Source organism: Rhinolophus hipposideros (genome assembly GCF_964194185.1).
Source record: "Rhinolophus hipposideros genome assembly, chromosome: X".
NCBI classification, from domain to species: domain Eukaryota; kingdom Metazoa; phylum Chordata; class Mammalia; order Chiroptera; family Rhinolophidae; genus Rhinolophus; species Rhinolophus hipposideros.
The window spans coordinates 124240265-124253529 of NC_138046.1; the positions used below are offsets into that span (position 1 = coordinate 124240265).

Genomic DNA, 13265 nt, shown 5'->3' on the forward strand with positions numbered 1-13265 from the left:
CTCACTCTGTTTGCAAAGACTCCCTTCCCTTTGCACTATTTGACTGTTTCTCTTTTTCAGCACACGGTAATGCCCTTTTCTGTTCTGATTTCTGTAACTCAGCAAGGACTGTTTTAGTCTCAGTGGTCCTGTTTTTCTCAGTGCCTGTCACGTAGGTACCCAATAAATATTTGCAAAATTGGATTGATCAGATTTGAAGGATGTGTCACTTCTGTCCACCCAGATTACTGTCGCGTGTCTTGAGACTGTTCACATCTGATTCGAGTCAGCGTTGTGCCGTGTTTTCTCTTGTAGTGCAAGATGTTTCCAGTCACGAATGTTTGTCCCAGAAGGACCTCTGTGCTCAGTCATTGGGAACTGGGGCTGCATTTTAACATGGGGGGAAAATAAATCTGAGGTTGCTTTGGGTTCTCGTTTATAGCATTATATATACATGTTCTCTAGTATCCAAAACACAAATGAAATAATGTGCGTACAGCCGGTGGCCGTTGGCGCCCATTCAGCGCCAGCATGGATTCCTGGGCAAGGGTACAGTGAAGAAGGAAACTGTACCCAGCTGTGCCCCAGCTCGGCTGTGCGGCAGCCCTTGGAAAACGACCCCTTGCCCTGCCTCCTTTTGAGCCACTGCTCACTGCCAATGCTGGTGGCCAACTGGTTCCCTCTAGAACAAACACCCCAGAATCTGCTGCCCGTTCTCCTCTGCAGGCTCTTCCTTTACTTCCACACATGGAAGGGCCTTTGGAAACTAGGGAATGCATGCTTCCTTCCCTTGGCAACCCTCTGTCAGAACCGGGTCTCTTCATACCTGCTCTGTCTTCCCCCAGATTGCGTCATGCCTTGCTCCTCCACCAGGGTGGCCCGTGCTTTCAGCGGACGTGCTCTCCAGTCGCCGGAGGCGCTTTGCTAGGCGGGCTGGTGGCCACCCAGGCCAGCTGGCCCTGGCGGGGATGTGCCTGAATCCACTCTGAGCCAGACAGTCCCATGCGATACCATCTGGGCTCTGCTGGTGCCAGGAATGGATGGCATTTAGCTGCCATGGCCTCCAGTGACCTTGCACCACAGTGTTTGCCCTTAGAGTTCTAGGAACTACTGAGCAAGCCGGGTGGCCATAAATAGCAGGAATACCCGAGGCCAACCCAGGTATCAGATGGAGCCGGTCAGGGTGGCTCCAGCTCCTGACAGCGCTGCCCAGACGGGCTCCCGCCAGTCACCGCTCACTGCTCAGGACACCTGTGCCACTGACCAAACAGTCGGTTTGGGAAATGGACTCCTTGTGACCAAGTTTTTCATAGGATTGGAAATGCTTTTGCCAGCAGAATTCAGGGACCCCCTGCTAAGGATACCGATCGCAAATGTGTCCTTTGCAGTATGAGCTCGTCTTCGAACAAGGCCATTCAGGTCCCCTGGTACTTCCTGTCTGTGATCCCAGTGCTAGAAATGGTTCTTTTTCTCAATTCCCACTAAGAGACTGATGGACCAATGAACTCATCCTTTGAATAGTGTATGTTCCATTAAGCTGTCTGTATTTTTGTTCCAAATTACATTTCTCTTAAAAAAAAAAAAAGCTTGTTGGGTGTCCTTCCCACGTGTGTCACAAGTAAGGCCAGCGTTCTGTTGCCATGGCGTCTGGAATGCGGTATCACCCAGCTAGCTTCCGTTCACCGAACACGCCACTCAACTGGACCTGTTTGCTGCAGTTCACTTCAGAGACTTGGGGCGTAGTCAAGGTTTCTTAGGTTTAACACCTTGCTTTCGTTACAGACACGTGAACATAAACCTGATTGCGGGGAGTGAGGAAAAGAAGTGACCGTTTCAGTGTAATGGGATGTAATAGACAGGAAAGTGTCAATATGAGGATGAATGTCGTCATAGATTATTTTTTCTTTAATTTCTACTCTGTATGTGGAATCATTACAATTGCGCTTTCCTTGGCTAAAGGCAATCCGTGTGTTCCAATCCCTGACTTTATGTAGAGAGCACAGACAGGGCTTCAGTACAAACACAACCTGATAGTGTCAGGACTCCCTCTAGCACACACCCCATCTCCTGGGGGGCTTGGCAGGTGGAGCGCTCAGTGCCGGGAGACACACACACACACACACACACACACACACACACACACACACCGCCAGCTCCTGACTGCAGAGTGCGGCTGAGACCCAAGAATTTACATCCCTGAAGCTGGTCCAGGGACCGCACTTTGAGAATCAGTGGGCTAAGGAAACAGTGGCCGACGAAAGTCTGTCTCAGGAGAACAAAATCCGTGAATTCAACCCAAAAATCTATTCAGTGCCGAGTGTGTACTAGCAAAATGCCTAGAAAACCGACACCACCACATTCATCCAAGTGTACTGTATGCTGTACAGTACACTTGCAGCTTATCTGCCAGATCGTGACCATTTGATTTTAGCTCACCATGGGCCCTTCGTGTGAAAATGGATTCTGTGTCTTCTTTTTCTCCTTTTCAATGAAAAAAAGATTTTTTAAGCCTTTTTTGGTTTTGTTTTTAGATATATTTGATTATTATTATTTTTTTTTGGACAGTTTAAGGAGGATTTTGTGTCTTTAAGGAACTAACCTATCTGAAGCACAAAACCCTGGCTTTAGATGGCCCTCTCCCGACTTTTGTCATTGCAAATTATAAAAGCAAGACTGTTTTCAAGATCAAGTTTTTTGAGAAAAAGCGTTCAATTGTTGAAGGTGTGTGCAAGATAAGCTACGTGTACGTGGACCAGCAAGCCGTAATCAGTGTGGGTTTGGAGTGGCTTTTCCAAAGCCTGTGGAGCCAGTTCTGTTTATACTCGTATTTTTAATTGCCACTTTAAAGAGGTATTAGGACACATGTGCTCTGTGCAGCCTACACTTCTAGGAGGTCTTGGGGCAGCCCCTGTAATCAAACCCGCTGGTCTATAGGGAAGTGTGTGGTGAGTCAGTAAGTGTGATAAATATTCGTTGTTACAACTGCCTCCAGCCTGTCCAAGTCAGATTTTGGTGTGGACCGAGCACTTCAGTTTCCAGAGGTTTCTGGATTATGGAAGTGAGGAGGAGGTTTTCTGTTGCTGTCCCAGGCTGGGAGGTTAGTTCACAAATGCCTGTGAAGCTGGCTCGTGCGCCTGGGCGGTGCGATGCTTTTGTGAATGAACTCCAGATTCGTCGTGTTCGTTCAGCCTTCGGAGGAGGTACAGCTTAGATTCCTCCCGGGGCTGGGATGCCTTCTGTGACGGTCTGAAGAACTTAAACTCGCCCATCTCCCCACCTGGGCGCCAGGCGTGCTGCCCACAATGACAGGATCGCCCTGTGGCCAGGGTCCCAGCTCCCCGGCTCCATCTGCTGCCCCCTGAGCGCTGCACGGGCCCCAGCAGCCCACCCTGAGCGGTGCAGGCTCTCCTCCCATGCAGCAGCCAGCTTGCCACTGAGGCATGCTGTTCCTCTAGAGCTTTCTGGGGCTGCAGCAGGTGACATGCAGAGCCGAGCTCCCTGGGAACAGTAACCCAGAAGCAAGTGCGGAAGCGGGAAGCTCCTGAGCTGGGGGGGGCACATGCCTCTGACAGCGTGGCACAGCCGCTGCGTGCCCTTTCGTTGTATATTAGCTTCTGGACACATCTTTGGTTTCAAAAGGCTGTCCCTTTCATTTTAAGTACGACCGTCCTCAGCTGGCATAGTGATTGTTGGATCTGAGCAGTTATTTAATGACTTGTTTACAATCCTCGCTTATCTTGCTGAGGATTTGGGGTGATTTTATGTAAGTTGGGAAGAAAAAGGGCCGTCTGCACAGTCGCCAACAGAATTTATGGTCCCCCAGGTGTGTGTCTTTTCAATGACAAGCTCTATGACATTTTAACCTTTAAACAAACACGGTTTAAAGCATTTTAAAAGGGTATAGCTATCTTTCTGTCTTTGGAATGTGTGTTCTTCACATGCCTTTCTTCGGCCTTGCCACTTGCTTGAGCGGGAGTCCCTGAAGGGTGTCTGCGTCTCCCCGCCCGGCCGGTCGGCCCCTGCTGCCCTTCCTCTCCTCATGGGCTGCTCTCGGCGTTTTCAAACCCAGCTGCCGGCTCTCACCTGCTCGGGGCCTGCAGTTCCCTTTTCTCAGATCTGCCTTTGACTCTGCGTGGGGTTTCCCAAATACCGGCTCAGGAAGAAGAAGTGGCCCAGGCAGCACCACTGTGCTTTTGCACCTCCTTGCAGGAAAGGCAATGAAAAGCTGTTGATGTCGCTCGGCTCTTTTCAGGAACCACTGCGGGGCCCAAGTGGACCAATTCAGCCCAGAATGTGTGCCGTGCAGGTTGCCTCATGACCCGTCGCTTGTCCGTGCAGGCGCCGTGGGAACAGGCAGCCCGTCTCCTCCAGAATGGGAGCTGGCGTGTCTGGCAGAGTGCCCGTGGGTCTGCCTTCGGGCTGTGCAGGCACAGCTCCATGCATCCCCTCTGGGGGCCGTGAGGGCCGTGTCCGCCCTCCCCACGGCTGGAAGGCCAGGCCCGGTGCCCGCTCCTGACAGCTGTCTGCTCCCGGTGGGCACCTGGGCTGACGGGCCCACAGCACTAGGCCCGTGTGGCTTAGCTGTGCTGGCAGTGGTCGCCTTGGAGACGTTCCCCGGTTACCCTGCACGTGCCGCCGGTCACTGCACCCACATGTGGCCTCTGCCAGGGCCCTTTGACAGGAGGGGCCTGTCCGAGCACCGATGTGTCTGGGCCCCGCATTCGGGTGACGGTGATGACCGCTGGCAGTGGCACCCACACATACTCTGGCCCTGTTAGGGAACGCGCGATACTATGGCTTCCACGCCGTTTCCTCCTTACGGTCCCGTCACGGCAGCCGTGGCACTGCCAGCGGTGCCCACCGATGGAAGCCCTTGGCTCTGTGCGTGCTGAGCTCTGTGTGCGCTGGCTGCAAATATGCAAGCGCATGCCAGTAGGGCTGTTTCTTCCCTGGCGCAAAGTCGAGCGCTGGACACGGTAGTAGCAGTAGAACCGTTACTACAGGAGCAGTTTCCCGCAGGTTAACCTGAAAGGGAGGCGGGGAGGTGAGCTACGCCGTGTGAGGCTTTCCCCTGCGGAGTGTCCCCCTGGCATCTTACTGTGAGGCCCACCTCCCACCACTACGTCCGCCGGACCTGGGAGATACCAGGAAATGTGTCTGCTGGTTCCTGCCCCCAGCTCCTGGCACAGCGCTGCCAACACCCCGTGTTTCCTAACTGACAAGAGCACTGGGAGCTTCTGCTGTGCTCACGGTGCGTCTTTGAGCCCATTCCTCACACAGCTCCTGAGTCCCTGGGGATTTCCTGGGTCACAGTACCATCTTATGCTCTAAGGAGGTGGCTCTGCGTGGGCTCCTGGAATGAGGTGGTCACCAGAAAGACTAAGCCATGATCAGAAACTTGGAACTTGTAGGACCCCGCCTCCCCCCAATTCTCCAGCGCGGGGCTGGACACTCAGCTGAGGACTGAGCTTCCCAGGTGGGGAAGTAGCCGTAAAAGTCCCACTAGGAGGGGCTCCTTGTGGCGGGGTGACCACGTGAGGTGAGGGGACAGTGGGGGGCCCAGAGCCACCCTGGAAGCCGGCCCCCCCACATACTTACCCTACGCGTCTCTTCCATGTGGGGGTTCATCTGTAATACACAGGTAAACAAGTGAAGGCAGCTGTTTCCCGAGTTGGGAGCTGCTCCATCACATTAATCAATCCTGAGGCGGGTGTGCTGAGAGCCTGTGATTTATAGCCCGTCAGAAGCTCGGGTGACGAACTCGACGTGTCATGGACCTCCGAAGTGTGTGTGTGTTGTGGGCAGCCGGGCAGTTGTGTGGGACTGAGCCCTGCCCCGTAGGGTCGGATGCTGGCTCTGGGTAGGGCATGTCAGAGTTGAGTTAAATTCCAGGACACGTGCTGGCAGTGTCCCCAAAGCCGAGGGCCCCACACACAGACCCCGTGTGGCGCTGCCTTTAGCACGCGTGTGGGAATAGCAGGTACCGATGACATGGGATGGGATGGAGTCATGACCCCAAGGGCGTAGTTAGACTCACCTCCATCCCCTGTTTCTGTAAAGGACAGCTGTGCTGTACATTTCATTTCTCTCCCAGGTTCTCCTGGAGCAAAGGTCCTGCAGCAGATGGGGCAGGCTGCCCAGGTGTTTCGCCCCGGACACCTGTGCACACGTCCGCGAGAGGCAGGCGTTCTTCCCTGAGCGTGCCCTCCACTGTGCGTGTGCACAGGCGTGTCCAACAGCCCGGGCATGAGTGAGGTGTGGGCCCTGACCATGTGCACACGTTTGTCTCCCCTGTGTCTGCAGACACGGAACGGCTGTATTCAGTGGTGTTCCAGGACATCTGCGATCGTTACGAGAAGAAGTACAGCTGGCACGTGAAGTCCCTGGTGATGGGCAAGAAGGCCCTGGAAGCGGCCCAGATCATCATAGACGTCCTGCAGCTGCCCATGTCCAAAGAGGAGCTGCTGCAAGAGAGCCAGGAGAAGCTGCATGACCTGTTCCCCACGGCCGCTCTCATGCCAGGTACGCTCCCCTCGCCGACTGCAGGGCTGTTCCGTGCAGGCGCCACTGCTGCCACCCCAGGCACAGGATGGCCAGGCACGCCTGCTGCCATCTCGTCCGCATCCTCCCCGGCGGCTCGCAACCGTCCTCCTGTGTGAGGCTCCCAGGCTCTCCTGGGAGCGTTTCCACGCGCTCTCGGTGCCCCATTCCCTTCTGTCTTTGAAGGGCCTCTTCAGTCATCTGCTGGCTCTCCCGTGGGGCCGAAGCCCCGGCACAGTGAAGCCTTACGTAAAGGCCACGTTGCCCACAGAATTGCTGAGGACTTGAATAGGTGGCCCTGCCTTTGTCTTTTCCAAATCAGGTTCAGGTTCAATGTCCCAGCAGCTATTCAGACTTTCATGAGTTGATGATAAACAAGCAGGGAAATCTCCCCTGCGAAGCTTATATATTTTTTATAAAGTTAGAGGCATAATTCATTTTTCATGTGTCTGTTTATATGCCCTGACCCGTCTTTTTACTTGTTGTCCGTGAGAAGGAAAGTTGACTTTTTGTCTCTTGGGGCTTGATAACTGAACATGGATCGGAACTGAATTGTGTGCTGTTTTTGCTAAAACTGAGGAGGTCAAGAATGTTCTAGATTACAGGGCCAAAAAAAACCAAAACGCTTAACAAGGCAGTACTACTTGAAGATGCTTCCAGGAAGAAAGGTGAATACTCAAGTTTTAGAATTCTTAGTGAGGGGAGAAAATATTTGCAGTCATGGTGGTAATTCTGAATTTAAAATGCTATGAGTATGAATCGTAGTCGTTTTTGCAACATGGTATTTATATTTATAGCTCTGTTCAAAGGCACAGGTTGTATATTCCGGGAAGTAGCCCCCCGCTGCTGCCAGGGCCTGGGTCTGCTCTGGGTGCACTCACACTCGTGGACCCGGGTGTGGGTACCAGTGCGGGGACATGCTCTGTGTCTGCTGCCTCCTGCACCGTTCACATACACTGCTTCCCATAAGCCGTTACAATGGACACGCATGCAGACCGTTAGTTCTTTTTAAACACATAAGAAACACACAGCTTCCAACGTGCTGTCTTACTCGCTTCTCAGTGAGCACTTCAGTAGGAGTCACCTCTGGGTCCCTCCTGAGAGTGGAATTCTGTGCGCAGTGTTTGTCCTGTCGGGACTGACTTTGGGACCTTAGCATCACGCCTCCGCGTCTGTCCACGTTGTAGCGTGTGGTAGGAGTTTCTCCCGTGTTAAGGCGGAATAATGTCCCATTGTGTGGGGAGACCGCATTTTATCTGTTCGTCTGCCCTCGGTAGACCCTGAGTTGTTTCCTGTTTCTGGCTATTGTGAATCATGCTGCAGTGAACGTGGGGTGCACACATCTCTTTGAGACCCTGCTGTCAGTTTTTTGGGGTGTATATCCAGAAGTGAGAGGCCATTCTATTTATAATCTTTTGAAGAAGCACCGTGCTGTTTTCCATTGTGGCAGCACCATTTTATTTTCCCTCCAAGCGTCCACAAGGGTTCCAATTTCTCCACATCCTCACCAGCACTTGTTGTTTTCTGTGGTTTTTTTTTCTTTTCCTTATTTTTTGACAGTATCTATCCGAATGCTTGTGAAGTGATTTCTCCTTGTGTTTCTGATTTGCATTTCTCTAATGCATTATTAGATCGTGAGGCATCGTTTCAGATGCTGGGGGCCATCTGTTGTCTTCTTTGTAGAAATGTCTGTTCGACTCCTTTGCCTTCTTTCTTTCTTTTTCTTTCTTTTTTTTTTTTTCTTTAATAGGGTTAATATGTTTATTTTCTTGTTGAGTTCTAGGAATTCTTTCTATATTCTGGATATAAACTCCTTAATACGATATGAAACTCCTTAAAACTCCTAATACGATATGAAACTACTTTCTTCCGTTTCGTGGGTCGGCTTTGCACTCTGTTGATTGTACCCTTTTATGCACAAAACTTCTTAAGTTCGATGTACTTCCATTTCGCTATTTTTTATCTTGACTGTGCTTTGAGAATCATATCTAAGACATTATTGCAAACTCCAGGGTCATAAAGCTTTCTCCCTATGTTTTCCTTTAGGAATTTGATAGATTTATGTATTTTGTCTGGGTCTTTAATCCATTTTAAGTTAATTTTTGTATATGGTATGAAGCAAAGATCCAACTTCCTTTTTTTCATGTGGCTATTCAGTGATCCTTTTTTTCCTATTGAATGATCTTGGCACCTTTGTTAGAGGTCGTCTGACCATATACATGAGGGTTTATTTCTGGGCTCTCTGTTTCTTTGGTCTGTGTCTGCCTTTGTGCCAGTATCACATTGTTTTGTTTACTGTAGCTTTGTAATGTGTTCAGCATGCAAATATCCTTTTTCTTCTTTGTTTGCCCAAGCCTTGCAAGGGGTTTTCCATCTAGATTTTTTGTCCTATATTCTAAAACACACTTGAGATGTGTTCACTATAGTTCCAAGAAACTACAATCTCTCATCCAGCTAGTGTGGTAGTTTGGCTAGAATGCTCACAGGTCTAGAATAGGAAATTTACCTGGTGATCCAATCAGTGTAATGTCCTCCTTTGGCTCTCCCAGTGACCAAATATCAGTCAAGAAAGGTGCCAGTCATAGGTAATGATAGAGCATTAAGTCCAGAAACAACCACATTTGCGGTGAGTCAGGAGCGAGTCCTTCACAGAGGACTTAGCCCTACAGAATGTCCCTGGATGACGCTTCCTTCCCTTCCACTTTGTGACCTCTTCCACATGAGAGGGTTATGGAGCTATGTAACTATTGGGATTCTTGTCTCTTGCTTTTTAGCAGGAGGATTGGTGTGTGTGTCTGCTTCCTGTAACCATTACCAGTCTTACAGATCAGATAAGGCAATGCCCAGTGATTCCAGATTCTGTCTTGGAAAACATCAGCTCCTTTTCACACACCACACATGCAACTGGCAGGTGAATGAAACATCGAGAAGACTCCAAAAGAATAAAGAAAAGCCCAAGATAACAGTGGATTGGAGAAACTTAGAATCATTGGGATGTGGGGTCAGATCCAGGACCTAGGTCAGCAGAGACTGAGTTGCTGTCCGGGTAGGATTAGGCAGAGACGGTGATGAGAAATTCTACTTCTCATGAAGGTGAGAAGGCTGGAGGACTGTACAGGGAGAAGAAACACCATGCGCAAGCCGACTGATCCAGACATTTCCCATAGAATGTCTGTCTATGATTTGCCAGTCACGAGAATAGTCATAAAATCGGTCAACTTTTCTATCCCCAAAGGACATACTTTGCCCACTGTTTTCCATCCATTCCGCGTCCTTCCATGGCTGCTGCTATCTGAACCAAACCTTCATTTCACTGGAAAGTGAACCTGGAGTACTGAGTGCAGGGACAAGATACAGAGAAGGTTGCCACTGTCCTCTGCCAAGCGCTAGATATTCATTTTGTTCACTTACCGCTTTCTTCACAGTAACAAACTAGACGCTAACAACATCCTGGACGTTTATTTCTTTTCTTTCTGAAGGTATCTTCTGGTAGACTACTTCAGGTTCTGGAAGTCAGCTTGAGCTCATTAGGAAACAAGGCTGCTGGTATAGACGGTGTATTATTAATTCAACATCATTCATTTTTCACGGTTTTAGGGTGAGAGCTGTAGACCATGCAGGTATTTACCAAGTTACATTGGAGGAATGTGTGGTCAGTTGCCAGGGTTGGCAGCCCCGATTATGATGCAGGGGCGTGTCCTTACCAGAGCCAATCACCAGGGGAGGGGCCCTGATTATGATGCAGCGTGTGTCCTTGCCTGAGCCAATCACCAGGGGAAGGGACCATGATTATGATACAGGGGCGTGTCCTTGCTTGAGCCAATCACCCGGGGAAGGGGCCCAGATTATGATGCAGGGGCGTGTCCTTACATGAGCCAATCACCAGGGGAGGGGCCCAGATTATGATGCAGCTCCTTGCCTGAGCCAATCACCAGGGGAAGGGACCCTGATTATGATACAGGGGCGTGTCCTTGCCTGAGCCAATCAACAGGTAAAGCAGCCCCTGATTATGATGCAGGGCCATGTCCTTGCCTGAGCCAATCACCAGGGGAAGCGGCCCTGATTATGATTCAGGAGCGTGTCCTTGCCTGAGCCAATCACTAGGGGAAGCGGCTTTGATTATGATGCAGGGGCGTGTCCTTACCTGAGCCAATCACCAAGAGATGGGCAATGATTATGAAGCAGCGCGTGTCCTTGCCTGAGCGAATCACCAGGGAATGGGGCCCTGATTATGATGCAGGGGCGTGTCCTTGCCTGAGTCAGTCACCAGGGGATGGGATTATGATGCAGGAGCCTGTCCTTGCCTGAGTCAGTCACCAGGGGAAGGGGCCCTGATTATGATGCAGGGGCGTGTCCTTACCTGAGCCAATCACCAGGGGAGGGGCTCTGATTATGATGCAGCGCGTGATCTTGCCTGAGCCAATCACCAGAAAAGCAGCCTCAGATTATGATGTATGGGCGGGTCCTAACCTGAGCCAATCACCAGGAGATGGGCTCTGATTATGATGCAGCACGTGTCCTTGCCTGAGCCAATGACCAATGGAAGTGGACTGATTATGATGCAGAGGCGTGTCCTGGCCTGAGCCAATCAGCAGGGGAAGCGACTCTGATTATCATGCACGGGCGTGTCCTTACCTCAGCCAATCACCAGGGGAAGGGGCCCTGATTATGATGCAGGGGCGTGTCCTTGTCTGAGCCAATCACCAAGGGAAGGGGCCATGATTATGATGCAGGGGCGTGTTTTTGCCTGAACCAATCACCAGGGAAGGATCCCTGATTATGATGCAGGGGCCTGTCCTTGGCTGAGCCAATCACCAATAGAAGGGGCCCTGATTATGATGCAGGGGCGTGTCCTTACCTGAGCCAATCCCCAGGGGAGGGGCTCTGATTATGATGCAGCTCGTGATCTTGCCTAAGCCAATCACCAGGAAAAGCAGCCCCTGATTATGATGAATGGGCGTTTCCTAACCTGAGCCAATCACCAGGAGAGGGGCTCTGATTATGAGGCAGCACGTGTCCTTGAATGAGCCAATGACCAATGGAAGGGGGCCTGATTATGATGCAGGGGCGTGTCCTTGCTTGAGCCAATCATCATCGGAAGGGGCCCTGATTATGATGCATGGGCGTGTGCAAACCTGAGCCAATCACCAGGAGAGGGGCTCCTATTATGATGCAGCGCGTGTCCTTGCCTGAGCCAATGACCAATGGTAGGGGGCCTGATTATGATGCAGGGGTGTGTCCTGGCCTGAGCCAATCAGCAGGGGTGCGAATCTGATTATGATGCACGGGCGTGTCCTTACTTGAGCCAATCACCAGGAGAGGAGCTCTGATTATGATGCAGCGCGTGTCCTTGCCTGAGCCAATCACCAGGGGAAGGGGCCCTGATTTGATGCAGGGGCTTGTCCTTTCCTGAGCCAATCACCAGGGGAAGGGGCCCTGATTATGATGCAGTGGGGTGACCTTACCTGAGCCAATCACCAGGAAAAGCAGCCCCTGATTATGAGGCAGGGGCGTGTTTTTGCTTGAGCCAATCACCAGGGGAAGGGCCATGATTATGATGCAGCGCGTGTCCTTGCCTGAGCCAATCACCAGGGAAAGCCGCCACTGATTATGATGCAGGGGCGTGTCCTAACCTGAGCCAATCACCAGGAGAGGTTCTCGGATTATGATGCAGCGCGTGTCCTAGCCTGAGCCAATCACCAAGGGAAGGATCCCTGATTATGATGCAGAGGCGTGTCCTTGCCTGAGCCAATCACCAAAAGAGGGGCTCTGATTATGATGCAGCGCGTCCTGTCTCACTTGGAATCAAATACAAACGTTTTAATGGGGCCCTACCTCATCTGGGCCCCAGTTAAAACTTTCTGATCTCATATCTTACAACTTACCATCTCACTCACTCCAGTCTCGCCCTCTTGTTATTTGTAGAAAATGCCAAGTACAATCTTGCATTGGGCCCTTTGCTAGTTTTCCCTCCTCTTCCTGAAATGCTCTTTCCCCAGATAATTACATGACTTCCCCTTTCTTCATTCAAATCTCCATACAAATGTCCTCTCTTCATACAGGCCTTCTCTGAACAAACTATTTAAAAAATGAACCCCCACCTGTCACCCTCTGTCTTACCCTGTTTTATTTCTTCTTAGCATTTGTCTCCACTGGACGTATTATATATTTATGTGTTCCTTGCCTCCTTCCATGATTATGATGCAGCGCGTGTCCTTGCCTGAGCCAATCAGAATGGGAAGCGGCTCTGATTATGATGCATGGGCGTGTCCTAACCTGAGCCAATCACCAGGAGAGGTTCTCGGATTATGATGCAGCGCGTGTCCTGGCCTGAGCCAATCACCAAGGGAAGGGGGCCTGATTATGATGCAGGGGCGTGTCCTTGCCTGAGCCAATTACCAGCGGAAGGGGTCCTGATATGATGCAGGGGCGTGTCCTAGGCCGAGCCAATCACCAAGGGAAGGGACCCTGATTATGATGCATGGGCGTGTCCTTACCTGAGCCAATCATCAGGGGAGGGGCCCTGATTATGATTCAGGGGCGTGTCCTTGCTTGAGCCAATCACCAGAGGAGGGGCCCTGATTATGAAGCAGCGCGTGTCCTTGCCTGAGCCAATCACCAGTGAAAGCAGCCACTGATTATGATGCAGGGGCGTATCGTTCCCTGAGCCAATCACTAAGAGAAGGGGCCCTGATTATGATGCAGGGGCGTGTCCTTACCTGAGCCAATCACCAGGGGAAGGAGCC

The 13265-nt window shown here is 51.2% G+C and overlaps 1 protein-coding gene across 1 annotated transcript in view; it reads left to right on the forward strand.

Annotated features, from left to right (window-relative positions):
- The window catches only part of PUDP (pseudouridine 5'-phosphatase), an 81158-nt gene that overhangs the window by 17019 nt on the left and 50874 nt on the right, over window positions 1–13265 (forward strand). Inside the window, exon 2 of the mRNA XM_081041992.1 lies at window positions 6283–6501. Within this exon, the coding sequence (XP_080898118.1) occupies window positions 6283–6501 (219 nt within the window). The remainder of the gene's footprint in view (window positions 1–6282; window positions 6502–13265) is intronic.